At 47.3% G+C, this 27737-nt stretch overlaps 2 protein-coding genes across 9 annotated transcripts in view; one reads left to right on the top strand and one right to left on the bottom strand.

Annotated features, from left to right (window-relative positions):
* Positions 1 to 19394, top strand: part of MX1 (MX dynamin like GTPase 1) — a 35409-nt gene extending 16015 nt beyond the window's left edge. For all 6 annotated transcript variants that reach the window (XM_045389324.3, XM_074033981.1, XM_015446623.4 and 3 more), the window contains exons 10-16: positions 1550 to 1628; positions 3182 to 3304; positions 3733 to 3874; positions 6815 to 6973; positions 8851 to 8927; positions 10251 to 10496; positions 18703 to 19394. In XM_045389324.3, coding sequence (XP_045245259.1) covers positions 1550 to 1628; positions 3182 to 3304; positions 3733 to 3874; positions 6815 to 6973; positions 8851 to 8927; positions 10251 to 10496; positions 18703 to 18933 — 1057 coding nt within the window. In that variant the 3' untranslated portion in view covers positions 18934 to 19394. The remainder of the gene's footprint in view (positions 1 to 1549; positions 1629 to 3181; positions 3305 to 3732; positions 3875 to 6814; positions 6974 to 8850; positions 8928 to 10250; positions 10497 to 18702) is intronic.
* Positions 19395 to 24093: 4699 nt separating this feature from the next.
* Positions 24094 to 27737, bottom strand: part of TMPRSS2 (transmembrane serine protease 2) — a 40382-nt gene continuing 36738 nt past the window's right edge. For all 3 annotated transcript variants that reach the window (XM_074033982.1, XM_005548645.4, XM_005548643.5), the window contains exons 13-14: positions 27200 to 27352; positions 24094 to 25631 (exon numbers count right to left, since the gene is read on the bottom strand). In XM_074033982.1, coding sequence (XP_073890083.1) covers positions 25620 to 25631; positions 27200 to 27352 — 165 coding nt within the window. In that variant the 3' untranslated portion in view covers positions 24094 to 25619. The remainder of the gene's footprint in view (positions 25632 to 27199; positions 27353 to 27737) is intronic.

Here is a 27737-nt window from a genome sequence, read left to right as displayed (position 1 = left end):
TAAAAACATGAACAGAAAAGTAGAAAGTCCAGAAATAGACCTGGATATATATATTTGATACATGATAAACGCAGCATTTCAAATCAAATAGTGGACTATATCAGCTTGATTATCTATTAATGGTGTTGGGCTAATTAATATTTGGGAAAAAAATTAAAATACTGCTCTTACCTCATTACACCAAAATAGTTAAAGTTTAAAGTCAAACATTAAAAGGAAGCAATAAGCATCCCAGAAGAAAAGGTAGGTGAATAGTTCATAAGGCCTTTCTATCCCTCCTGCCAAAAGTGACATTTTTTGAAAGGAAAAGACTGATAAATTGGTAAGATTTAAAATGATGAGACTATGTAGAGTTGTAAACATTCTTGCATTCAGTTCTCCCAGAAGCCTACAGAGAACCATTACTCAGAATTCCAGAAATATCAAACAGAAACTTACATGCTGTTCTGCACATTCACAATAGCCAAAAGATGAGATGACTCAGTGTCATTGACGGACGGATGCAGAAAGCAATGTGGTCTGTACAAAAACGTGGAATACTTTCAGCCTTAGAAAGGCAAGGACATTCCGACACATGCTACAACATGGATGAAGCTTGGGAACATTCTACTAAGTTAAAGAACCCAGTCATAAGAGGATGGATACTTAGCTGAGGTCCCTGGAGTAGTAAGATTCATAGAGACAGAAAGAATGGTGGGTGCCAGGGGCTGGGAGAGAGAAAATGGGGAGGTAGTGTTTAATGGGGCCATTGTTTCAGTTTGGGAATATGAAAAGTTCTGAAGACAGTGGTGATGGTTGCATAATAGTGTGAACGTATTTAATGCCACTCAAGTGTACTCTTAAAGATGGTTAAATGGTCAATTTTATGTTGTATGTGTTTTACTACAATCCAGAAAAATTGACAGAGAAACTGAAGCTTAGGTATGACTATACTCTCACAAAAAGGCACAGAAACTCATGCTTCGCTGCTTCCTTTATCCTAAAATGTCCTATAAAATGTGGGAAACCCTGTAATAATACCCTGGGAGCACAAGTTTTGGATCGGGTGAGAAGATGCTTGACTTCCTTCCTCCAGGCAGCCCATGGTTTAAGTTTTTATCTTGGACAAGATATCTTGTGTCTCTGCTCCTCAGTGTTCTGCTACCCATTTATCTCAGGATGCTTCAATGTATTCGTATGAAGATATGTCTCTATCCATTATGGTTACCTACACATATTACACATAGAAGGGGGTATGTGTTACATAAACGTGTCTATACATGCCTGTGTATTTTTGTGATGACCAAGTCTAGAGTCAAATACCATGATACACATTTATTATATCAGCTGGAAGGGCTTATTCCATATCATTGTTGAAATATCCTAGATTGCTAAAATTCAGTCATAATCCTATTCAATCCAATTCTGAGTATTTGTTGGGTACCAATTGCAAGACATTCCATCCAGTTGTAAACAACTGAAATTCACCTTGACTTTTCCCAACAGCAGAAGGCAGACATGCGTGTTCTGGCTACATCAAGGTGGAAATCATTCTTGTGTTCTCTTCTAGGGATCTGCTGGAGGAAGGCAAGGCCACGATTCCCTGCCTGGCAGAGAAACTTACCAGCGAGCTTATCGCACACATCTGTGTAAGCACGGGCAGAGCTGTGGGTTCTCTGAAAAGAATACTACGAACACAGCTGAACCTTGCTGGCTGCTTAAACATCGCTGTACACACAGATCTTCTGAGGATCTTGTTAAGATGCAGATTCAGATTCTGTGGGTCTGGAGTGCGGGCTAGGATTCTGCATTTCCAGCAAGCTCCCAGACGATGCGGATACTGCTTTTCAGGGGACCACAGTCTGGGGGGATGCTGACAGACTATCTCGACTGGGCCAAAATAAAAATGAAAATCTTATGCACAAGCTACTAACTCTTCCTTTCCCATTGACAACCACTATTATAATGTCTTAGTCATTCTAACGAACGTATTTTTTAACTTCTAAAAGCTTTGTAAAAGCTCTGTGGTTCTTTTTAAAAATCTGCCTGAATGTAGTCTCTTCCTTTTTCAAATTTTCTTTTTCTTTTTTTTTTTTTTTTTGAGACAGAGTCTCTCTATTGCCCAGGCTGGAGTGCGGTGGTGTGATCTTGGCTCACTGCAACCTCTGCCTCCTGGGTTCAAGCCATTCTCATACCTCGGCCTTCTGAGTAGCTGGGATTACAGGTGCACACCACCATGCCCAGCTAATTTTTGTATTTTTAATAGAGTCAGGGTTTCGCCATGTTGGCCAGGCTGGCCTTTTTCAAATTTTCAACTCAGCACCAGAGTGCAAGGTCTTCCCCGTGGTCCCCAGGAATGTGGGTGCAGAATGGGTTTGTTTTCTAGCTGACTGTGATGAGTGCAGAGCTCTTTGGGGTCCCATTGTATGCAGAAAAGGGATGGTTCCTTATTAGATTCCCCACCTCAAGCAAGCCCATGGGGTTTTTTTTTTTTGCCATTGTACCAAGTCAGGCTCGTAGGTTTACGTTTAAGTTTTCTTACCTAGACAGATGCCCTTGCGGCTGAGATAGGCTCCATTGCTGCCTCCTTCTTGAGCCCCTCCTTCGTCACTGTTACTGGGGCTGGCATCTGAGTACCCCTCACTAGCTTGTCAGCCCACCGATACATTTTAAAGGTATGGCTTTCACATGTCAGCCGGCATTTTTAGATGTTTGCTATGGAAGTGTGAGCCAGCACATGGTGTCAACCGTATTGTTAAAAACATAAGTCTCTGATCACTTTTTATTGATTGCAAACAACATAAAAGTTGTTGAATCTCCAATTGCTCCAAATGCCACTTCTTCAGAACCTACTAAACAAGTGGATCTCCCCAGTCTCCCTCCAGAGAGTTTACCTAATTCGACGACAGGAGGAACTGCCCCTGGGTCGCTCTACCAGGGCCCGGCACCCCTGCACAGTGGGTGCCTCAGTGCTGCTCATGAGGCTGCTGCCGCAGGAGTCGGGAAGGGGGAAGACCTGGGCAGAAAACAGTGCCCCTAGCGTGTGTCCCCCTGCCCCCCAGGTCTGGAAAAGCTTCCTTTTAGAGGAAGCCAGGAAGTCAAATGGCCCACACAGCTCCTATGTAGAGGGAGGCCCGGGACCTCCTTTTCGTTCCCTGTTCATCTTTATCAATTCCCATTATTTTCTCTCCATTTTCCTCAGAAATCTCTGCCGCTGTTAGAAAATCAAATCAAGGAGAGTCACCAGGGAATAACAGAGGAGCTACAAAAGTATGGTGTCGACATACCGGAAGATGAAAATGAAAAAATGTTCTTTCTGATAGACGTGAGTGTTGCCAGCTACATGGAGCCGGAGAAGCACATGTCACGGTCAGAAAAGGGGCCCTGGGCCTCACGCACTTCCTTCTTCACTCCCCCGAGGCTGATCCAAAGACATCTGGCCCGTCGCACTCAAAGGGTGGACAGGGCTGAGGGAGGCAGGGCAGGGAGTGCGGGTGTGCGGGGGGAGTCAGCAGTGAGGGATGCTCAGGCTGCATTGTGACCGCTCTGTCACGATCATTGCCCAGATCCTTAAGGCAGTAAGGGGTGGGATAGGATTTTCTGGTGCCAAAACCTCTGCTTTCCTCTGATCCACAGTGTCCCATAAGGAAGCAAAGAATGACTCCCTACCCTCCACATAGGCATGGCCTCCAAACGACCTTGACCTTGGATTTGAAGTCTATCCGCTTATACTGATGTTTTTCTTCTTGACAGAAAATTAATGCCTTTAATCAGGACATCACTGCTCTCATACAAGGGGAGGAAACTGTAGGGGAAGATGACAGCCGACTGTTTACCAGACTCCGACGTGAGTTCCACAAATGGGGTATAATAATTGAAAACAATTTGCAAGAAGGTGAGTGTCTTAGTCCCTTCTTTGAGCTGCTACAACCAAATACCTGAGACTGGGTCATTTATAAACAGTAGAAACTTATTGCTCATTGTTCTGGAGGCAAGAAATCCATTCTTAAGGAATCAGGAAATTTGGTGTCTGGTGAGAGCTTATTCCCTGCTTCAAAGATGGCACCTTCTAGCTGTGTCCTCTCATGGGATAAGGGACGAACAAGCTTCCTCAGACCTCTTTTTTACAGAGATTCCAGAGGCATACCTCAGAGAGATTGTGGGTTCAGTTCCAGACAAAACAAATATTGCAATAATGCAAGTCACATAAACTTCTTGGTTTCTGGTGCATAAACAGTTCGTTTATGCCATACTGTAGTCTACTAAGTGTGTAATAACATTAGGCCTAAAAAGTATGTACGGACCTTAGTTTAAAACACCTTATTGCTAAAAAATTGCTGATACAGAAACAAAAAGTAGCATGTGCTACCGGAAAAAATGGTGCTGATTTGCTTGACATGGGGTTGCCACCAACCTTCAATTGCAAAAAATACAGTATCTGAAGTGCCTGGAATCCCATTCATGAGGGCAGAGTGCTCATAACCCAATCCTTCCTAAAGATCTCCTCTGTTGATACCATTACACTGAGGATTGAGTTTCAACATAGGAATTTTTAGGGGACACTAACATGTAGACCATAGCCATGAGTCAATAGCGTGGTGAGCCTGGTATGTTGGCTTAAGACAGGAGAGTGGGGCAGTTGGGGAGGATGGTCAGGATAAGGAGCTGATGACAGCTAAAGCCACATTTGCTCTCTTCTATATCACTGAACCCAAATGACCATCCGCTGATGAATCGATAAACTAACTGGCATGTGTCTGTGTGTAGCAGTTGGCTCTGGCTGCCATAACACAGTCCCACAGACTTAGTGGGGGCTTAAACAGTAGAAATTTATTTTCTTACAATTCTGAAGGCTGGAAGTCCAAGATCAAAGTGCTGGTGGAGTTGGTCCCTTCTAAGGCCTCTCTCCTTGCCTTGCACATGGCGTCTTCTCGCTAGGTCCTCATGTGGTTTTCCCTCTGTGTGTGTCTGTGTCCTCATCTTCTCCTACAAGGACACTAGGCACATGGGATGAGGGCCTACCCTAGTGACCTGATTTCAATTTAATTACCTCTTTGCCCGTCTCCAAACACAGTAAGATTCTCAGTTCCTGAGGGTTAGGACTTCAGCATAGGAATTTGAAGAGGTCACAACTCAAACTCAGCCCATAACACCAAGCCCTGGAATATTTCCAGCCACAGACAGGCACAGAGCGCTGGTCCACAGCACCCCATGGATGAACCTTGAAAACATCATGCTGAGTGAAAGAAGCCAGCCACAACGGCCACATATCATATTCTATGATTCCATTGATAGAAAATGGCTAGAGTGGGCAAACCCAGACAGGCATAAAGCAGAATAGTGGCTGCCAGGGGCTGGGGAGGGAAAAGTGGGAAGTGGTCATTGATGGGTGATGGGTGTGGGGTTTGGGAGTTATGTCTGGGGATGGTTGCACAACTTTGTGAATATACTAAAATTCACTCACACATACACTTTCTTTTTCTTTTTCTTTGGAGACAGGGTCTTGCTGTGTCACCCAGGCTGGGGTGCAGTGGCTCAGTCTCGGCTCACTGCACCCTCTGCCTCCTGGGTTCAAGTGATTCTCCTGCTTCAGCCTCCGCCTCCCTAGTAGCTGGGATTACAGGCACCTGCCACCACACCTGGCTAATTTTTGTGTTTTTAGTAGAGATGGGGTTTCACCATGTTGGCCAGGCTGGTCTTGACCTCCTGACCACAAGTGATCCACCAGCCTCAGCCTCCCAAAGTGCCGGGATTATGGGCGTGAGCCACCGCACCTGGCCTGAACCATATACTTTCAATCGAGTGAATTTTATACTATGTAAATGATATCTCAGTAAGAAAAATCCTTATGGGAAAGTATTTCCTGACTGAAAAAGGGTACTAGATTACCATTCAAAAAGGAACTCACACCCTCTGAACTTCTGATGGGGCTAACTCTCTCTATGTGGACTGTTGGGAGTACAAACAATTCCAAAAGTTTAAAGAAAAATGCAGCATCTTACACAGTGAACAGTGCTACTGTATCACATTCACACAAGTTGATATACCTGGTTTACTCTGTTATCCCATTTGACTTGTAAACACTTTCTACACATGAATATATGACATGTTGTTAATTCCAGAAAGTGTTCATGCTCATTTCTAATGGGCATACAGTTGAGGGCAAGGAATGTGTTATGGTACAATTTCTTTGGTAAAACTAAAATTAGGTTCACAACAGTTCATACTCGAGTAAGTTTTTAAGAAGGGGTCTTGGCCAGGCACAGTGGCTCACGCCTGTAATCCCAACACTTTGGGAGGCTGACACGGGTGGATCACGAGGTTAGGAGATCCAGACCATCCTGGCTAACATAGTGAAACCCTGTCTCTACTAAAAATACAAAAAAATTAGCCGGGCGTGGTGGCGGGCACCTGTAGTCCCAGCTACTTGGGAGGCTAAGGCAGGAGAATGACGTGAACCCGGGAGGTGGAGCTTGCAGTGAGCCGAGTTTGCGCCACTGCACTCCAGCCTGGGTGACAGAGCAAGACTCTGTCTCAAAAAAAAAAAAAAAAAAGAGGGGGTCTTACTCAAAGTTTCTGCATGTGCAGGTTCCTGGCATCGTACCTGACTCTGCACTCCCCTTCCTGAGGTGACTAAGGAAAATTATCTTGAGATCTGGCTTTTCTGTGTGTGTGTGCAATCTCTGAATATTTTTAATTTACCAGTTAGATTTGATTTGATATCACTTTTTCTTGCCATTTATATTTTCAGAAAATCTAGAATGGTATTGTGTTTAGAAAAATGTGCAAGATTATTTTTGTGAGATAATTTGGTGTTATTTTTTTCCTGCTATAGGCCATAAAATTACGAGTAGAAAAATGCAGAAATTTGAAAATCAGTATCGTGGTAGAGAGCTGCCAGGCTTTGTGAATTACAGGACATTTGAGACAATCGTAAAACAGCAAATCAAGGCACTGGAAGAGCCAGCTGTGAATATGCTACACACTGTGACGGGTGAGTGCTCAGTTTCACTTCTGGGCATTGATTTCTAAAGAAGGGAAAGGTTTGAACCAAAGCCAGCACCAGACTTCAGCACTTTCCTCCTGGGGCACATCCCACACCACCAAGCAGACCTCTAATTCTGCAGGTGTCAAGTTGGTGTTCAAAAATTCAATTCAATTCTGACACTGCCCTGAGTCTGTGTGGATCCCATAGCTTAAAGGGCTCAGTCCCACAAGACCGGCCCCAACTGCAGACGCCAGTCACAAGCCCCAGACCTCCCATTCTTCTGACGGACTGTTTATAAATCAAGGTTCTTGCCACCCGTTCCTCAGGTCAGCCAAGAGCTCTGGAACACACTTCACTAACATTTACGGGTCTATTAGAAAGGATTTGATAAGGGGCACAAATGAAGCTGTTGGAGAGGCACATAATACGGGCCTGAATACAGAAGCTTCTGTCCCCACGGGGTTGGGGGCACCACCCTCATGGCACAGGGATGTGTGGTCATCAACCAGGGAGCTCTTAGAACCTCACTGCTGAGGAGGGTTCATGGAGGCTTCATCGCGAAGGCATGATGGATGATTGACTCAATCTCCAGGCCCTCCCTCCTCGGTGGAGCTGGAAGTTCTAAGTTTCTAGTCAAGGCTTGGTCTTTCTAGTGCCCGGCCCCAATCCTGAAGCTATGTAGGGGCCCACCGGGCATCATCTCTTAAAAACACAAGATACTCTTAACAGGCTAGACATTCCAAGAGATGTAGGGGCTTCTGTGTTAGGAACTGGTGACAAAGACAAAATATTTCTATTTTTCCTATCACACCACACCTCCACCCTGTTCACTGCTATGCTGGCTTCACACTCAAAATTCACACTCAAAATCGGCCGTTTATTTGAAATCTCCAAGGAGTAAAGCCAGTGGTTAAATAACTGCACATGTAGACGTGTTTGGAGCGTTTTAGAGTGCTGTAAGAATCTAGGTGTGTCACAGATAGGTAGGAAACTATATCCCACTGTGGATCCACTCCCTTCTTGAAATGCTTTGCTTTCTTGGTTTTCCAGACATTATTTAATCTCTTTTCTTCATCCTCTCCTTGACTGACAGCATCATTACTCACATTTCAGCTGTCTCATCTTAGGAATAATTAATAATCACTCATGGATCCATGAACTAAGGAGCTGGAGATAGCTTCAGAACAGCTCATTCAGGGGTGTATTTCCAGTAAAATTGACCTTTTAGCCTTAATAATCATATACCAAAACTTGCAATCATGTTGTTTTGGTCCATTGTAGACTCTTACACCAGAGGAAAGTTTGTAATACTTAGAGCCTTATAGTCATAAAAATCAATATAGATATACCTACTTCTTTTTCAGAAATATATGACATGGAGATCCATAAGAGGTTTTCAATCATAAAGATACTATATGTTGTATTACAATAAAATTCTGTGAGGAAGTAGAATAGAAATGAGTTTCAAAAATAAAAAATATAAATTTTTAAATCTAAAAGCTTTTTCTTGTTTTTTTTCAAATGGATAAATTATATCAATGGAATTTGAATGTCTACATTAAGAGTGATTTGACTTATATTAAGAGTTGTATCATAAAATATTAATATATATAACTTAACAGAAATTATATTATTTGCAACTGTTTAGGATAAAAAGCTTAAATATCAAATAAATGTATGCCAGGGGTCATTGGCTTTTAAGATTCTTCCAGCAAGTTATTAAGCAAAAAGAGCCCGCCTTCCTTTTTCATGGTAAAGAGAAGAAGGGAGGGGGGAGAGGGGAAACTTGACTTCATATCATTTGATCCTCATATTTTTTTTGCATCTTAGGAAGAGAACAAATGATCCTACCAATATTGAACTGTATTTCTCTCTTTGATTAGATATGGTCCGGCTTGCTTTCACAGATGTTTCAATGAAAAATTTTGAAGAACTTTTTAACCTCCACAGAACCGCCAAGGTAAAACCAACCATGTGTTATTTTTTTTTAAAAAAAACACTAAGCTTGACACTAGAAAACAGATTTCTTGGATGAGGATTATTTCAATTTTATTGTATACATTTAGAGCAGCAAATAACATCACTCACCAGTGCTTCTTCTGGTGTTACCGGTGATGTCTGGTTGAAAGCAATAAAGGAGAGAGTGCTTAAACACATAGAGCAAGAGATCCACAGTTAGTGGAGAAGATTATCACATCTAAAGGCAATGGCTCCAAATCCAGAAACTCATTGAGGAAGCTACATATAAAAATCGAATCTTTCTGGCCCAAGTGGGCACAATGAGCCTGTAATCCCAGCATTTTGGGATGCTGAGGCCGGTAGATGACTTAAAGCCAGGAGTTTGAGACCAGCCTGGCCAACATGGCAAAACCCCATCTCTACTAAAAATACAAAAAAGTAGCTGAGCGCATGGTGGTACCTACCTGTAGTCCCAACTACTTGGGAGGCTGACACTTGAGAATCGATTGCAGTGAGCTGAGATTGCACCACTGCACTGCAGCCTAGGTGACGGAGCGAGACTCTGTCTCAAAACTTTCCAGAATGAAGAAAAAGCCTACAGGAAATGAGCCTGGGGGACAGACTGGGCCAAGAGACCACACTTAGCCACTCTTAGAAACAGGCATCCCCGGCACAGATGAGGAGCCTGGCCCCATCATTCACCAGCTGGGTGAGGCCTTGGAATGTGCCACTTCCAGCCTGTGCCCTGACTCCTCATTCATAAAATGAAGCTAATAAGGCTTTCCCCAGAAGGTCGAGATGGATGTGCAGGAAGATGTTTAGGATGCACCTGCCACCGTGCACTGTGACTCTCATCAAGGCCTGGAGGGTCCAGGAGTGAAGTTTCTCCTCCTCAGGTTTTGACAACCAGTTTCTCTAAACCCCAGGAACATACAACAGAATTTGTCTGACTTAAACTTGGCTCCCCTGCTCATCCCTGTGGATTATCGGATATGACAATCCTCACCATCAGATATAAAAGCTGCTAAAAGAGAAAGGAAAGAAGCCAAGTTATAGTACCTGAAAGCAAAGCTCATGCAGGTCCCCAGGCCCCGGGATGGGGGTCTGGCCCATCTGTGGCTCAAGCCTCGTGGGAAGCTCTGATCCTCAGCCAGGGCTAGAAACCCACCTTAGATACACCAGGGCATGGCCCAGAGGGCTGTTCCCAGGAAACGTGCTGTTTCACTCACGTCGGGTAACCTGGTATTTACCGACTTCTTACCTACTTTCCTGTGACTCGGGAAACCGAGTGGGGTGTGTGTGTGTGTTTTTTTTTCAATTGTAGTCCAAAATCGAAGACATTAGAACAGAACAAGAGAGAGAAGGCGAGAAGCTGATCCGCCTCCACTTCCAGATGGAGCAGATTGTCTACTGCCAGGACCAGGTGTACAGGGGTGCATTGCAGAAGGTCAGAGAGAAGGAGCTGGAAGAAGAAAAGAAGAAGAAATCCTGGGATGTAGGGACTTTCCAGCCCTCCTCGACAGAATCTTCCATGGAGGAGATCTTTCAGCACCTGATGGCCTATCACCAGGTACGTCTTCGCGTGGTTTAGGATGGCAGCTTCTGTTCTTTCCTTTTCTTCTAAGCGCCTGTCTCTTTTGTCTTGCTCTCTCTGTAGGTGACATTGGTCAGCTCTGTCATTCACCTCCTTGTTAGCCTCCTGCCTTAGTTCATTTTCATGCCGCTGATAAAGACATACCCAAGACTGGGCAATTTTCAAAAGAGAGAGGTTTAATGGACTTACAGTTTCACGTGGCTGGGGAGGCCATCCACCATCATGGCAGAAAGCAAAAGGCACTTCTTACCTGGCAGCGGTGGCAAGAAAGAGGAGAGCCAAGTGAAAGGGGTTTCCGCTATCAAACCATCAGATCTCGTGAGACTTATTCACTCCCACGAGAACAGCATGGGATAAACTGCCCCCATGATTCAATTATCTCCCACTGGGTCGTTCCCACATGTGGGAATTATGGGAGTACAATTCAAGATGAGATTTGGGTGGGGCCACAGCCAAACCATATCGCCTCCATAGAAGCAGCTCAACCTCAGACCGAGAGGTGGTGGCTTAGAGCCACTGACGTCTGGTTTTGATGGCTGTCTAGCTCTGGCCAAGTTACTTAACCTCTCTGAGCCCCAGCTTTCTTTGTAAAATGGTGTCTCCTCATAGATTGTAGTGGATATTCCAGGAGACAAGTATGGATGATGTTAATTGCTTACTAATGGAAAAACCAAACTCTGTTAAAATATTTGAAAGAGGTTTATTCTGAGCCAAATATGAGGGGCCGTGTCTCTGGGAATAGTCTCGGGAGGTCCTGAGGAAGTGTGCCTGAGGCTGTCAGGATGCAGTTTGATTTTATACATTTTAGGGAGGCAGGAATTGTAGGTAAAATCATAAATACATGGGAGATGTACTTGTCCTCCCTAAAGAGGCAGGACACCTTGAAGGAGGGGGAGCTTACCAGTCATAGGTGGGTTCAGAGATTTTCCAGTTGGCAATTGCTTGAAAGAGTTAAGCTTTGTCTACAGACTTGACATCAATAGAAAGAAATACCTGAGTTAAGGGCAGTGTTAGAGGCCAAAGGTATGTAGATGAAGACTGGGTAGCAGCCTTCAGAGAGAATAAATGGTAAATGTTTCTTTTCAGGCCTTAGAGGCAGCAGGTTCTCTGTTAATCTCCTAGATTCAGGGAAGGCCTAGAAGGGGAGAGGTCTGGCTGCATTAATGGAGATTCTTTACGGTGCAAATTCCCCCCCGACAAAACGTGGCAGGGCCATTTCGATCTGTTGGTCCTGTAACAGCCGTTTCAAAATATGTCCAAAAAATGTATTTTTAGGTAAAATATTTGTATTTCCTTTAGGGTCTGCTATCTGTCTTGTGATGCTATACCAGAGTCGGGTTGGAAAGTAAGCCACATTATACCAAGTTCATGAAAGCCCATCCAAGGAGATTTTATGGTTTGTTGGGCATGTGTGACTTAACCCCTGCGTCGCATGACTTTATAATCTGGTATCTTACTGCTACAGAGTCTTGTTCGCCAGTCTTATCTCAATTTCAACCTAAACTCCAAAAGGGGCCTGGCTTCTCTTCCTGTTATGGCCAGGAATGCAGATTTTCAGGTTTCTCTGGGGTCCACTTGGCCAAGAAGGGGGTCTGTTGAGTTGACTGGAAGGCATAGGATTTTATTTTTGGTTAACAAGTTCCTTAGTGCAGCATTGGAATGCAGTGGTAGGCAGACTAAATGGAAGCTATCTCATAGACACATGCTTTGGGTGATACTGCACGATTCAGATAACCTGAAGTACCATCTAATTCATCCTGGGGAAGGAGGCAGTGAACACAGGCACAACTCAGGTAGAGCCCTTGGGATGTGTAAACACCTGAGGAGGTAAAGCAAATTGTAATCTCTTGGTTTATCACATGTCCCCATTGCCTCACTATTTGGATGCTTTAAAGCAGTGCCTTCACCCAGCACAGGGGTCTCCGGGGAACCTTGTGGAAATGCAGATGCTAATTGCAGATCAGGATGAGGCGGAGATTCTGCATTTTTTTTTTTTTTTTTTTTGAAACTGAGTCTCTGTCGCCCAGGTTGGAGTGCAGTGGCACAATCTCAGCTCACTGCAACCTCTGCCTCCTGGGTTCAAGCAATTCACCTGCCTCAGCCTCCCAAGTAGCTGGGATTAAAGGCACCTGCCACCATGCCTGGCTTTTTTTTTTTTGTATTTTTAGTAGAGACAGGGTTTCACCGTGTTGGCCAGGCTGGTCTTGAACTCTTGACCTCAAGTGATCTGCCTGCCTCGGCCTCCCAAAGTGCTGGGATTAGAGGCGTGAGCCACCGCGCTTGACCTCTGCATTTCTAACGGGCTCTCAGGGGTCCCCATACTACTGGATGGAGACTGCACTTTGAGCAGCAAGGCTCTAAACCAAGGGTCAACTTCTGTTCCTCCAGACACTGGGAGCTGCATGCACGTGAGTGAAGCCAGTTAAGGGGAAGACAGGCATGCACATCGGCTTCTCCTGCAACCAAGCTCACACCTGTCTGCCGCTTACACTGCCTCCTAGAATGAATAGTTACCTTGAGAGTAGGTGAGGCATATACGTTCACAGAATCCAAACAATAGGATGAGTGACAATGGCAAAGAAGTCTCGGAGCCAAGCAGCTTCCTGGAATAGAAGCAGCCCTTCTCCAGGTTCATTTCTGTCCTCCCAGGGCGACTCATGCATTCCAAAGCTCCCATGCATATACATTTTGTAATGGTTTTTACACAAAGATTAGCAGAGGAGGAGACGTGCTGCTCTGCACCCTGCCTCTTTTGCTGTACCAGGGAGATTGTTCTGCCTCAGTTCTGATGGGGCTGCCTTGTTCTTTTCAATGGCTGCTGAGTATCCCACTGTATGGTTGTGGTGTATTGAGCCAGCTCTTTAAGCGAACGGTTTGTTTGCGTCTTTTGCTAATGCAGGCGTGTTGCTGTGAGTAGGTTTTTGTATATCATGTATGTGGAAGCATCGACTCCCAGAAATGAGATTCCTGTTATATTAGGATTGTGCAGGGAAATAGAACCACGGATATATGTATGTAAAGAAATATATTTCGGCCAGTCATGGTGGCACACGCCTGTAATCCCAGCACTTTGGGAGGCTGATGTGGGTGGATCTCTTGAGGCCAGGAGTTTGAGACCAGCCTGGCCAACACAGTGAAACCTGGTCTCTACTAAAACTACAAAAAAATCAGCTGGGCGTGGTGGCCCATGCCTGTAGTCCCAGCTACTTGGAAAGCTGAGACACGAGAATTGCTTGAACCTGGGAGGCAGAGGTTGCAGTGAGCCAGGATCACGCCACTGCACTCCAGCCTGGGTGACAGAGCGAGACTCAATCTCAAAAACAACAAAAAAGGGAAAGAAATATGTATATTTCAAGGAATTGGCTTCTACCATTTTGGGGCCTGGCAAGTCCAAAATCCCAGGGCATGCCAGCAGGGAGGGCAGACCAGAAATTGCAGCAGGAGCTAAGGCTGAGTCTACAGGCAGAATTTCTTCTTTTTAGGGAAACCTCATTTTTCTTAAGACCCTCAACTGATTGGATGAGGCCCATCCGCATCCTCGAGAATGGCCTCCTTCACTTACAGGGGGTTACACGTTACCCACATCTACAGAATACCTCCGCAGCAATACCTAGATTCGTGTTTGATGGAATCACTGAGGACTCGAGCCTAGCCAAGTTGACACATGAAACAGAGAATCACAGCTGGGGAAAGGATGGCTTGTTTGAGACTGATAAAGATTACCCAGAGAAGGCCTGCTTCCATCCACACTGGCCAGTTTAGTCTGCACTAAAGTTGCTGGGGTTTTTTTTGTTTTTTTTTGTTTTGTTTGTTTTTGTTTTTTGGTGACAGAGTCTCACTCTGTCGCCCAGGCTGGAGTGCAGTGGCTCAATCTTGGCTCACTGCAACCTCTGCCTCCTGAGATCAAGTGATTCTCCTGCCTCAGCCTCCTGAGTAGCTGGGACTACAGGCGCATGCCACCACACTCGGCTAATTTTTGTTTCTTTTTTAGTAGAGACAGGGTTTCACCATATTGGCCAGGCTGGTCTTGAACTCCTGACCTTGTGATCCATCCGCCTCGGCCTACCGAAGTGCTGGGGTTTCAGGTGTGAGCCACTGTGCCCGGCCTCGTTGGGGTTTTTTGACAGCCTAATAGATGAAAATGACGTCTCATTATAATTTTAATTGGCATCCTCTTATGACGATGAGGTGGTGCATCTTTCTGTGTGTTAAGAGTCATTTCTTTTTTTTTTTTTTTTTTTTTTTTTTTTTTTGAGACGGAGTCTCACGCTGTTGCCCAGGCTGGAGTGCAGTGGCGCGATCTCGGCTCACTGCAAGCTCCGCCTCCCGGGTTCCCGCCATTCTCCTGCCTCAGCCTCCTGAGTAGCTGGGACTACAGGCGCCCGCCACCGCGCCCGGCTAATTTTTTGTATTTTTAGTAGAGACGGGGTTTCACTGTGGTCTCGATCTCCTGACCTTGTGATCCGCCCGCCTCGGCCTCCCAAAGTGCTGGGATTACAGGCTTGAGCCACCGCGCCCGGCCGAGAGTCATTTCTATTTCTTGCTCAGCAAACAGTTCATCCAGGAGGAGTGTCTCGGCATGGCGAGATAGTAGACATCTGCGATTTCTGATGCAGACGCTCTGCATTTTGTCATTTGCTTTGTCATTTTTGTCTATGGTGGTTTTAGACTATGCTCAAGTTTTCTAGAGCAGAAAATTTGAGTGGGATTTGGGCCTCAGTGGTTTTTGTCATACTTTAAAAGGACTTTGTCTCCCCGAGATGATAAATGAGGTAGATGATATTTTCTTTAATTTCTTATTTTAACTGTTACATGATACCTTTGGTCCATTTGGAGTTCTTTGATGTCAAGAATGAGGCAGGATCCAGATGGCAGCAGAGGTCCCAGTCCCGTCCTGGGAGGGTCGTCTAGTTCCCGCTGGTCCGCTCTGGCACTCGCTTCCTCTCTGCATTAGGTACTGTCTGCACCCTGTCTTCAGCCCTGTTTTCCTTCTTTTCATCCGTCAGTGTCACCCAGGTCACACTGGTACATCCCTATCCCATGTTTCACCATCTAGTGCAGCCAGCACCCCCACATCACCCTCACTTTTTCTTTCATTAAATTGTGCAGAAATATTCATCATGTCTATTTTATCATCTTAACCATTTTGGGGTACATAGTTCAGTGGCATTAAGTACATTCATATCGTGCCAGCATCACCAGCAGCCACCTCCAGGACCCTATCACCTTCCCACACTGAAACTCTGTCCTCATTAAACACATTCCCCATTCCCTGTCCCCGAGTCCCTGACAGCTACCATCCTATTGTCTATCTCTGTGAATTCAACTAACCTAAGTACCTCATAGGAGTTGTGACTGGCTTATTTCATGTAGCATGATGTCCTCATCCAGGTGGTAGCAAGTGTCAGAGGTTCACGCCTATTTATTTATTATGAGACAGAGTCTCGCTCTGTCCCCCAGGCTAGAGTGCAATGGCATGATCTCAGTTCACTGCAGCCTCCCCCTGCCTGGGTTCAAACAATTCTCCTGCCTCAGCCTCCCGAGTAGCTGAGATTACAGGTGTGTGCCACCACGCCTGGCTAATTTTTGTATTTTTAGTAGAGACAGGGTTTCACCATATTGGCCAGGCTGTTCTGGAATTCCTGACTTCAAGTGATCCGCCCACCTAGGCCTTCCAAAGTGTGGTGGTGTTTTTAGAGACAGGGTCTCGCTGTTATTGCCCAGGCTCGAGTGCAGTGGTGTGATCCTAGGTCGCTGCTACCTCAGTCTCCCAGGCTCAAGCCATCCTCCCACCTCCACCGCCCAAGTAGCTGGGACCATAGCCATGCACCACCACACCCGGGTGATTTTTAAATTTTTCGTAGAGACGGGGTGTCCCTGTGTTGCTCAGGTTGGTCTTGAACTCCTGGGCTCAAGCAGTCCTCCCACCTCGGCCTCCCGAAGTGCTGGGATCACAGGTGCACTCCTTTTGAATAAAGACAGAATACTGTTCTGCTGATAGACACACCACATTATTTTTACTCATTTCTTGTATCGTGGATACTTGACCTGTTTTACCTTTTGGCTGTTATAAATAGTGCTACTAAGAACATGGGTGTCCAGTTCTCTGGGTTCCCACTTGTTTTTACGTAGAGATGTTCTGCCTCTTTGTGTTTGTTCAGTTTAATATGAATTTCAGAATTAGTGTATCTAGTTTCTCATGAACGAGGAGAACTGCTGCTGTATGTACTGGGATTGCATTCACTGCATAGCCCTCCGTAGGGAGCGCTGACATTGTGCTGACATCGTGTCTTTTTCCAAGAACATCTTGAGCCTTTCCGGTTTTTTATTGATTTTGTTTTGTTTTGTTTTGTTTGAGACAGAGTCTCGCTCTATCGCCCAGGCTGGAGTGCAGTGGCTCGATCTCGGCTCACTGCAACTTCCATCTCCCAGGTTCCAGTGATTCTCCAGCCTCAGCCTCCTAAGTAGCTGGGACTACACGTGTACACCACCATGCCCTGCTTAAGTTTTGTTGTTGTTGTGGTTGTTGTTGTTTTATTGTAGAGACAGTGTTTCACCGTGTTGGCAAGGCTGATCTCTGTCTCCCAGGATGGAGGGCAGTGGCGCAATCTCGGCTCACTGCAAGCTCCGCCTCACCGGTTCACGCCATTCTCCTGCCTCAGCCTGCTGAGTAGCTGGGACTACAGGCGCCTGCCACCACGCCCAGCTAATGTTTTTGTATTTTTAGTAGAGACGGGGTTTCACTGTGTTAGCCAGGATGGTCTCGATCTCCTGACCTTGTGATCCATCTGCCTCAGCCTCCCAAGTCTTTCTGTTTTTAAGGTCTCCTTTTGCCGGGGCCTCAGGAATATTTTAAAGTTTTCTTTGTATAAGGTGCACATCTCTGAGGTTTATGCCTACATGTTCTCATTGTTGTGTACTGTCAAGCAGCTTTTCTCCCTCTGTGTCTCCTGTTCGTTGGTGTTAGATGTGATTTTGGTATATGAGCTTTAGATGTATCAATGCCATACCTCACACCCGTCCTGACTCTTACTGTTTGTAGCAGTTTTGCAGCTGATTCTCCTCGGTTCTCCTGGTGAGTACTCACACCGTCTGCCCCTGTCTGGGGCTCCAGCATTGCCCTGAATGCCTGCCTTCAGCCTGGTGCTGTCTCCTTTCCCCCATTTCCAGGTGGTGACCGCCCCGCCTCTCGGTCACTCTGGTCACAGAACATGGATCGGGAGTTCCGCCTCAGTCTCACCAGTACGAAGTGCTTATTACATGCCTGGCATCTTTCTAAACTTGCATCTTTCTAAAATTTCATCTTTTAACTCCTTTAATACTTTTAATCACCCCATGAGACCAGTGCCTCACATTAGCCCTGTTTTATAGAGAAGATACCAGAACCTTGCTGAGGGACCAGTACACTGCAACTTCCTGAGATCCACCCATCCTGGGAAAGAAGAAAGTTTTGCTAATAGGTGGGACTTTGGGGAGGGAGAAAGGAAGTGGTAGAAACTGTCTACATGCAGGTAACTCAGGCAGCTCCATTCCGTGGCATTTGAAAGCCCAATGTTTTTTTCTACTGAGTCACTTGAGTGTTGATTAAAAATAAGCAGCAGCCTTCAAATCTCTTTGGCAGACTTGTAAATAATTTGGAAATGCAGTTTTTTTTTCTTTCTTTTTTAAATTTTTTTGAGATAGAGTCTTGCTCTGTCGCCCAGACTGGAGTGCAGTGGCGCAATCTTGGCCTCCGGGGTTCAAGTGATTCTCCTGCCTCAGCCTCCCGAGTAGCTGGAACTACAGGCACGTGCCACCACACCTGGCTAGTTTTTGTATTTTTAATAGAGAGGCGGTTTCACCACATTGACCAGGCTGGTCTGGAAATGCAGTTTTTGCACTGTCTGCCTGCTTACCTTTATAGAGCATATTTTGCCCCCTTCCATCAGAGGTACCCATTTAATGGTCAGGAAAAGCTGGTGGGAATATGACTCATAGCTGGGACATTCTCTGCACTGTGCATTGTTCCTCTTTGCCACCACCATGGAGGAGATTGGTGGGTTTGAAACCCAGGGAAAGGTCCTTGCCTCGCGAGGGTGTCCCTCATTGAGAATCTGGATCCGCTGATGTGCACATGGTGAAGTCAGAGTCCCTTCCTCACAGTGTCCCCTCCACCCTCCCATGAACTGTTCTTTCCTTCCAGGAGGCCAGCAAGCGCATCTCCAGCCACATCCCTTTGATCATCCAGTTCTTCATGCTCCAGACGTATGGCCAGCAGCTTCAGAAGGCCATGCTGCAGCTCCTGCAGGACAAGGACACCTATAGCTGGCTCCTGAAGGAGCGGAGCGACACCAGCGACAAGCGGAAGTTCCTGAAGGAGAGACTTGCACGGCTGACGCAAGCTCGGCGCCGGCTCGCCCAGTTCCCTGGCTAACCACGCTCTGTCCAGCCCTGTAGAGGTACACTCACACCGTCTGCCCCTGTTCCCAGGTAACCACTGAACAGACTACTTGAGTGCTCAGTAGTCAGACTTGATAGTCACAGTCTCTGCTTATCCATTAGCCCATGGCAATTTAGCAAGAAGCTGTGAGAGCAGTTTGGTTTCCAGCATGAAGACAAAGCCCCACCCTCAGATGCACATGAGCTGGTGGGGATGAAGGATGCTGTCTTTGTACTGGGAAAGGGATTTTCAGCCCTCAGAATTGCTCCGCCTGGCAGCTCTTCCCCTTCTCTGTATTCTTAGGAGCTGACATGGGCTGAGCATCACAGAAGCTTATTTCCTGGTGTTTGTAATGTCCCTACACCAATCCAGTGTTTTAGGAGCATGAGTGCCATGTGTGTCAGTCCTGTCAGAGCCCTGTCTCCTCCGTTTGTAATAAACTTATTTCTAGTGGACACGGCTCTGCCATGTTTTGTATTTTGGGGAGAAGCCTGAAACTAGCAGGTAGGACGCAATGGAGCAGTCGGCGCTAAAGCTGCCCTCCATGGCGGGGCCAGGTAGGAGCGAGCAAAAGAACAGGGTCTGATGATTTCCTACAGACTGGAGGGAAATGGGGGAGCACACTTTAAAAAAAATGAAACAATATGAAGCCAGCGGTGCTAACTGTTAATAATGTGCATTGATCAAGTGTCCAATTTGTTGAGTCACTGGGTACCTAGCATGGAGTTGAAAAGCACAAGGTCCAGTCAAGAAGAGGTTGCCAGGCCAGGTGCGGTGGCTCACGCTGTAATCCCAGCACTTTGGGAGGCCAAGAGTTCAGGACTAGCCTGACCAATATGGTGAAACCCCGTCTGTACTAAAAATCCAAAAATTAGCTGGGTGTGGTGGCATGTGTCTATAGTCCCAGCTACTCGGGAGGCGGAGACAGGAGAATTGCTTGAACCCAGGAGGTGGAGGTTGCAGTGAGCCCAGATTGTGCCACTGTACTCCAGTCTGGGCTACAGAGTAAGACTCCATATCAGAAAAAAGAGGTTTCCCAGTGGGCCTTTACCTGCAGAGGCTGTGGCTGGGGGAGTGGTCTGGGAAGCAGAGAAGGCAGAACACTAACCTTGGAGGAGAACCCGACTGAAGTTCTCTTTGGTCTAGCCTGGTGGGGGGAGACTCTAAGCCACACTCTTATGCCCTGAGCCTGAGAACCATGGCTGCCAATCAGTGCTGCTGTTGGGCCTCCTCACCCTGAGGCCAAGGCAGGCTCAAGGGCAGGAAATTGAACAGTGGACTGGATGGATGGGGCAGGAGAGGACCAAACACTGTGTCCCTTAAGGGGAGAGTTGAAGGATCAGGATTGCCCGAGCCTAGGAAAGAGAAAGCCAAGAGGCAACAAGAGAGATGAAGTGTGAGCACCAAGGTGCGATGTCCTCTGGGGAGGTACATTCTAGGTGATCAGTGTGGGTAATGGGGGTACTTTCTACAGGGGGGCCCCCGGATGGCATGGCTTCCTCAGGAGCTGTGAGGTCCCAGGCAGTGGAGGCATCAGGCCAAGCTGCACAGCTGCTTGTCAGGTTGGGGATGGGGGCTGGACCAGCAACTCAATCCTCTCCCCTCTGGACTGCCCCCCATCCCAGATCTCTTCTGACTCTTGGGACTCTATAATTCTCAATTCTTTGGAAAGTTTGAGAATTCATTTATAAGAGAGGATGTCCGGAGAGCAGTGGGCATTTCACAAGCCCAGGTCAGCAGCTGCCGCTGGGCAGTACCTTTATGGCTCCCCCAAGTGCTGACATGCACCTGCAGGCTGACTTGAGCTACTGAGTTAGCAGAGGCTGATCATTTTGACTCATGCTTAAGGGAGAGACGACACCAGCACACACACAGGTTTGCAAGAGTAAGGCTGGGCGAGTCCAGGCATTCTTTTTTTTTTTTTTTTTTTTTGAGACAGAGTCTCGCCCAGACTGGAGTGCAGTGGCGTAATCTCGGCTCACTGCAACCTCTGCCTCCCAGGTTCAAGCAATTCTCCTGCCTCAGCCTCCCAAGTAGCTGGGACTATAGGCACATGTCACCATGCCCAGCTAGTTTTTTGTATTTGTAGTAGAGTCAGGATTTTATTGTGTTAGCCAGGATGGTCTCGATCTCCTGACCTCATGATCCACCCGCCACGGCCTCCCAAAGTGCTGGGATTATAGGCTTGAGCCACCACGCCCGGCCGGGTCCAAGCATTCTTAATTCAATACTAGGCATGCGTTCTTGCAGTGGAGGTGGCCCAGGTCCTCTGCTGTGTTGGTGAGTCAGACAGGCCGGCCCTTCCATGAGGCGGGTGCCCTCTTGTGGCAGGCCTGGGAAACTTCTCCACTACAAAACGTCCCTTCCTTCCACCACCACCCAAGTTAGTCTTCCACCTGCCTTAAGGTTCTGCTGCACTGGAAACAGAGTCGGAGGCGTCAAAGTGTTGCACAGGATTCTATTTTGCTGTTGTTAGAATTTTGCTAGTGATAACCAGAAAGGATGAAGAAAGCTGACAATGTGTGTCCCAGAGAACAGCAATTTCAATTTCCCCAGGGGAGTGAACCTGCTGGGGATGCCCCAAGGTGCCCGCAAGGACGTTCCTTTCGGCCAAAATGAACATGTGTGGTGATCCCCCAGGCCTGTCCTAACTAGTCATTGAGAGTGGAGAGGGGAGGGGTCCCAGTGGTCAGAACTTGGAGAGAGCCCTGGAGACCGCTTTGTGTGATTCCTTCCTGCACTTAGAGGGGCCCTGGGCTCAGGCAAGCGATGGAACTGCCCCTCCCCACCCATCCCTCCATTCCCACCCATGACGGACAGTGCTGGGATCAGAGCCTGCTCTCCAGCTTCTGTGGTCTGCCCTGTAAGTGAGGCAGGAAAATCGGGTCTGGAGGAGGGAACATAAGGACGGAGTCTCACTCTCTTGCCTAGGCTGGAGTATACTGGCACAGTCTCAGCTCGCTGGAACCTCCACCTCCCAGGTTCAAGCGATTCTCCTGCCTCAGCCTCCTTAGTAGTTTACAGTAGACTACGGGCACCCACCATCATGCCTGGCTAATTTTTGTATTTTTGTACAGATGGGGTTTCACCATGTTGGCCAGGCTGGTCTTGAACTTTTGACCTCAGGTGGTCTGCCTGCCTTGGCCTCCCAAAATCCTGGGAGTACAGGGGTGAGTCACCACACCTGGCCTTTTGAATGGCTTTGACAAAAATGCTGATAATGATATGGACAATGAAATTCAGGCTGAGGTGGTCTCAGATAGAGATGAGGAACTTGCTGGTAACTGGAGCAAAGGTTACTCTTGTTATATTTTAGCAAAGAGACTGGGGGCATTTTGCCCCGGCCCTAGAGATTTGTGGAACTTTGAACTTGAGAGAGATGATATAGGCTATTTGGCATAAGAAATTTCTAAGCAGCAAATCATTCAAGTAGAGACTTGGGTGCTGTTAAAGGCATTCAGTTTCAAAAGGGAAACAGCATAAGAGTTTGGAAAATTTGCAGCCTGACAATGCAATAGAAAAGAAAATCCCATTTTCCGAGTAGAAATTCAAGTCAGCTGCAGAAATTTGCATAAGTAATGAGGAGCTGAATGTTAATCCCCAAGACAATGGGGAAAGTATCTCCAGGGCATGTCAGAGGTCTTCACAGAAGCCCCTCCCATCACAGACCCAGAGGCCTAGGAGGAAAAAGTGGTTTCATGGGCCTGGGCCAGGCCCAGGGTCCTTGTTCTGTGTGCACCCTAGGGACTTGATGCCCTGCATCCTGGCCACTATAGCCATGGCTAAAAGGGGCCAACGTACAGCTTGGGCTGTGGCTTCAGAGGTCACAAGCCTTAAGCCTTGGCAGCTTCCACATGGTGTTGAGCCTGCCAGTGCACAAACTGAGGTTTGGGAACTTTTGCTCAGATTTCAGAAGATGTATGGAAATGCATGGATGCCCAGGTAGAAGTTTGCTGCAGGGTGGGGCCCTCATGGAGAACCTCTGCTAGGGCAGTGCAGAAGGGAAATGTGGGGTTGGAGCCACTACACAGTCCCTACTGGGTCACTGCCTAGTAGAGCTGTGAGAAGAGGGCCACCATCCTCCAGACCCCAGAATGGTAGATTCACTGACAGCTTGCACTATGTGCCTGGAAAAGCTGCAGACACTCAACACCAGCCCATGGTGCAGCCAGGAAGGAGGCTATATCTTGCAAAATCAGAGATGGAGCTGCCCAAGACCATGGGAACCCACCTCTTGCATCAGCATGACCTGGATATGACAGATGGAGTCAAAGGAGGTCATTTTGGCATTCTAAGATTTGACTGGCCTGCTGGATTCTGGACTTGCAAAGGGCCTGCAGCCCCCTTTATTTTGGCCAATTTCTCCCATTTGGAATGGCTGTATTTACCCAATGCCTGTATTTACCCCATTATATCTAGGAAGTAATTAACTTGCTTTTGATTTCACAGGCTCATAGACAGAAGCGACTTGCCTTGTGTTGGATGAGACTCTGGACTTTTGAGTTAATACTGAAATGAGTTGAGACTTTGGGGGACTGTTGGGAAGGCCTGACTCATTTTGAAAATGTAAAGATATGAGATTTGGGGACTGTAGGGGCAGAATGATATGGTTTGGCTCTGTGTCCCCACCCAAATCTCATCTTGTAGCTCCCATAATTCCCAGGTGTTGTGGGGGGGACCTGGTAGGAGATGATTGAATCATGGGGGCAGGTCTTCCCTGTGCTGTTCTTGGGATAGTGAATGAGTCTCACGAGATTTGATGGTTTTAAACATGGGAGTTTCTGTGCACAAACTCTCTCTTTGCCTGCTGCCACCCACATGAGATGTGACTTGCTCCTCCTTGCTTTCTGCCATGATTGTGAGGCCTCCCCAGTCATGTGGAATTGTAAATCCAACAAACTTCTTTCTTTTATAAATTGTAGTCTTGGGTATGTCTTTATTAGGAGCATGGCAACAGACTAACAGAATAATAATGAGTCATTTGAGGGACCTCTCCAACAGGACAGGCTTCAGGAACTGAGGGCACCAACCAGAGGAGCGCCAAGACCGACCTTGCCTCACCTTGGTCCTCTGACCAGCAGCCTCAACATCACCCCCTTACAAGGAAATGGAGGCTTGTCCTACTCACCAGGCAGAACTTCAAAGATGCAGTAATTACTTTGAAAAAAATTGCATAATTTATTTGCATGATATTCATTTTCACAATTGAACTTTACAGTTTAAAAAAGATACAAAAAAGACAAATGGTTGCTCACATAAATAAAAAGGGGCAATAAAGAAGGAAGACGTTTTCACCATTATAACACCTTTTAGGATGTGTCTTGGGGAGCAGGCACCTTATAGTGCCACCTGTTTCCAAGGTGCCTGGGAATGCTGCTCTCTACAGAGGCACGTGCACAGACAGATCCTGCAAATGGGATTGCATGACCTTCCATTTCAAGGTTAAGTCCTAGCAGTAGAATCATTCATTTCATTCTTGCAAACCAGCCTGCTTGGCCAAGAGGCAGAACCATGCTAGAGTAGTGCTCATGGTTATGGCACTTGGTAATACAAGAGGGACCCTTCCCCTGGTTGGAAACCCACGGCATTGGAAGGAACCACAGAGAGTCCAAAACAAAACACATCTTTCTCTTCTTCACCGCCACCATGGGCACTTTCCTTCAGCACATTCATTTATAGAACATAAAGTCAGAAGCCAATCATTTTGTCAAAGTATCTCAAATAGGCCACCACTCAAACTTGGCAAAAAGATGATAGTTTCAAAGAGTTAAATGTAGGTGGACTACTTGGAGACATCAAATGCTAAGATTCCAGGAGCATTGAGGTAGCAATGTGTAGAAACATAACTTGGAAACAGTGTACCTAAAACTGAGCATCCTTGATTTCCCCCATGGACCTCAATTTCCAGTGACTAGTAGGCCTGAAGAGGCCAACGTGGTGCCAGACTTGGCCCCCTGCCAGGACCAAGGGGCATGTGCAATCTCCAGGGAGCCCCACCCAATGTGCAGGTGGAGACCTGCACCAGGAGTGCTCAGGGCAAGTGCCTGTGCAATTGCTTCCCTTGCACCAAGGGCACTGTCTACATTCTCACCCTGTAAAAACAAAAATGTTTCTGTTGCCCTTACAAGTGACTACCACGTCATCACCCATGAAGGGCTGGTCCCTTTATTTCCAGCCACCATCCGGGGCTGCTAAGGCACTAAGAACCAATCATCCAAAACCCCCTGTGGAGAACTAGGCTGGGGACACTACCCAAGTGGCCCCAGAGGGCAGCCGCTGCAGGTGCCACCTGGCTGTCTCCCTTTCCACGTCTCTCCTTTTCCATCTCAAGTCCAGCAGCGGAGAGGCAGCAGCTCCATGCTCATCCGAAAGTGGCCCCTGGAAAGGACTCAAAAGGAAGATCTCAATGGGGCAGCCTCCACCCCTCTCCTTCACACTTGACCACCATTGTCCACAACCAGCCGGCCATCACCCCTTGTGGACAAGGGGTTAAGGAGAACAGGCTGGGCAGTGGAGCCACTGCAGACTACACAGAATGGCAGAGAGTGCCAAAGCCAGGCAAGTTCACTGTTTAATAAAAATGAAGTGACCTCTGAATCATCTGTAAATCACGCACGGGGAAGCAAAACCAGCCGCTTTGTTTTCTCGTAGAACGACGTCAAGGACAAAGACCATGAGGATTAGTCATCTGCCTGTTCAAATAGGAAAAAAAAAAAGTATTATTTTCTTAAGACAAACAAAGGTGGGAAATAGTTTTTTTCCTCTAGGTTCACATGAAGCACTTAGAAACCAAATAAGCAAGGCTTAATAGCACAAAGGATCATTTTTCTCTCCAGCATGGAGGTCAGAGTTAGGCTGAGCATGGTGGGGCAGGAGCTCCTGGAGGAGCAGGCAGCATATGTGCAGGCCAGCCCGAGGGACATCTTTTCAGCAGAGTCTGGGCTTCCCCCAGCTGCTCTCCTGCCACACAGCCCTTCCCTCCCCGCACAGCCACACAGACCCACCTGCAGCCGCCAAACATACCCGGCTCATTTGCTAGCTCCATCCTGGCATGAGTCCGCCCCTCAGCCTGGCTGACCGTCCCAGCCCTGCCAGCTTCCCTCCTGCCCTGCCTCCCCTGGGGTCATCTGTTTCCAGCACTGGGCCCTGTGCCAGGCGAGGCCAAGCTGGGCCCCATGGTCACGGGAAGGCCCTGAGTCCTGTGTGTCATCTGAAGGAGACACAGGTCGGGCCTTAGCGGGAAATGCCCCCTGGTTCTGCTCCTCCTTCAACAGACTGGGCATCTGGGAGACTTGAGAGGACACAGAATAGAGCATTTTCTTCCACTAGTAGCCCGGCCCTGGAAAGCATAGCCATCTGAGAAAACTATAGTCTGAGGCCCTGGAGATGAGAAGATCTGGTTCTCAACCTCTATCCGGGCAATGCCCAAGGCCAGGGCTCTGCTAAACAGAGACGTCCATGAGGTTCACAGGGAACCCCTGGGACCTTCCCTCGTGCTTGAGTCTGGGGCATCAGAGAACCCTGGCTGCTCCTGCACTTCCTAACCTTGGGGGCTGCCCAGGGGCCACTCAGCCCCAGAAAAGGATGGGCACAGTCGGTTCTTCCCTCTGCTCTCTATAAATAAAAAACTTCATGTGAGGCCAGGCGTGGTGGTTCACGCCTGTAATCCTATCACTTTGGGAGGCAGAGGTGGGTGGATCACCTGAGGTCAGGGCTTCGAGACCAGCCTGGCCAACACGGAGAAACCCCATCTCTACTAAAAATACAAAAAGTAGCTGGGCGTGGTGACAGGTGCCTGTAATCCCAGCTACTCGGGAGGCTGAGGCAGGAGAAACACCTGAACCCAGGAGGCAAAGGTTGCTGTGAGTTGAAATCGTGCCACTGCACTCCAGCCTGGGCAACAGAGTGAGACTCCATCTCAAAAAAAAAAAAAAAAAGTTTGATGCAAGGTGGCCTGGGTGGAATAACTGAGTCAGCTGAGCCAGAACTAAGTGTGGTCGGCAGAGCACGAAAGAGTACACAAGCCGAGCCCCAGCACTTTTCATCCAAGCACCAGGGGAAATATGCAAGTGAAGTCAGTGAGAGGCAATGAGCAATGGGTGGACACCAGGGGGACGGGGCCGTGGCTGGAGTAAGCGGGGTTTGTTTCATGCTGACCAGTGGTCAGCAGTCAGCTTCCGGCAGTAGAACCGTGCCTAACAGATGTCTGGCTTTGGCTTGAGGAATCAGAGAATAGTTAGAAGGAGGACAGGATAGTTACCCTCATTTGTCGATAAATCCAGTCCGTGAAGACGGTCACATTCCCGTACACTCCTGGTCTGTTAGCTTGGGCACAGCCAGATCCCCAGCTTGTATCCCCGATCAGCCACCAGACATCGTTCTTCAAAGTGACCAGAGGCCCTCCACTGTCACCCTGGGGGACACGGCAAGGTACAGAGAGCAGAAAAATCACAATCCACTGCACACCACTGACCAGGCCTAGAGGAGGTGGGGGTGTGTGTTGCGGTGTGAGTTACGAGTGACTGTGTGGGCTTCAAGTCTCCACCATCAAAGGGTGACGGTCACAAAGATGTAACCCCCAAAGAGACAGCCCCCACCCTGAATTTTAATCTGTACAAGCTGATAGTTACCAAATAAATTGCTGTTCATAATTTAAAATAGTCTAAATACTTGTTTCTGTTCCACTGGCACTTTTACCAAATACCAGTTTTTCAGAGGGCGCGTGTGATTTGCTGTTTGTACTTGCTTCTGCCACCAGAAGTGTTCACACTGTTTGTGGCCATCACTTCCCATGACTG

Source organism: Macaca fascicularis, chromosome 3 (genome assembly GCF_037993035.2).
Source record: "Macaca fascicularis isolate 582-1 chromosome 3, T2T-MFA8v1.1".
Taxonomy (NCBI): Eukaryota; Metazoa; Chordata; class Mammalia; order Primates; family Cercopithecidae; genus Macaca; species Macaca fascicularis.
The sequence above is the reverse complement of the archived record's forward strand: the minus strand, read 5'-3'. Positions and strand labels throughout refer to the sequence as shown.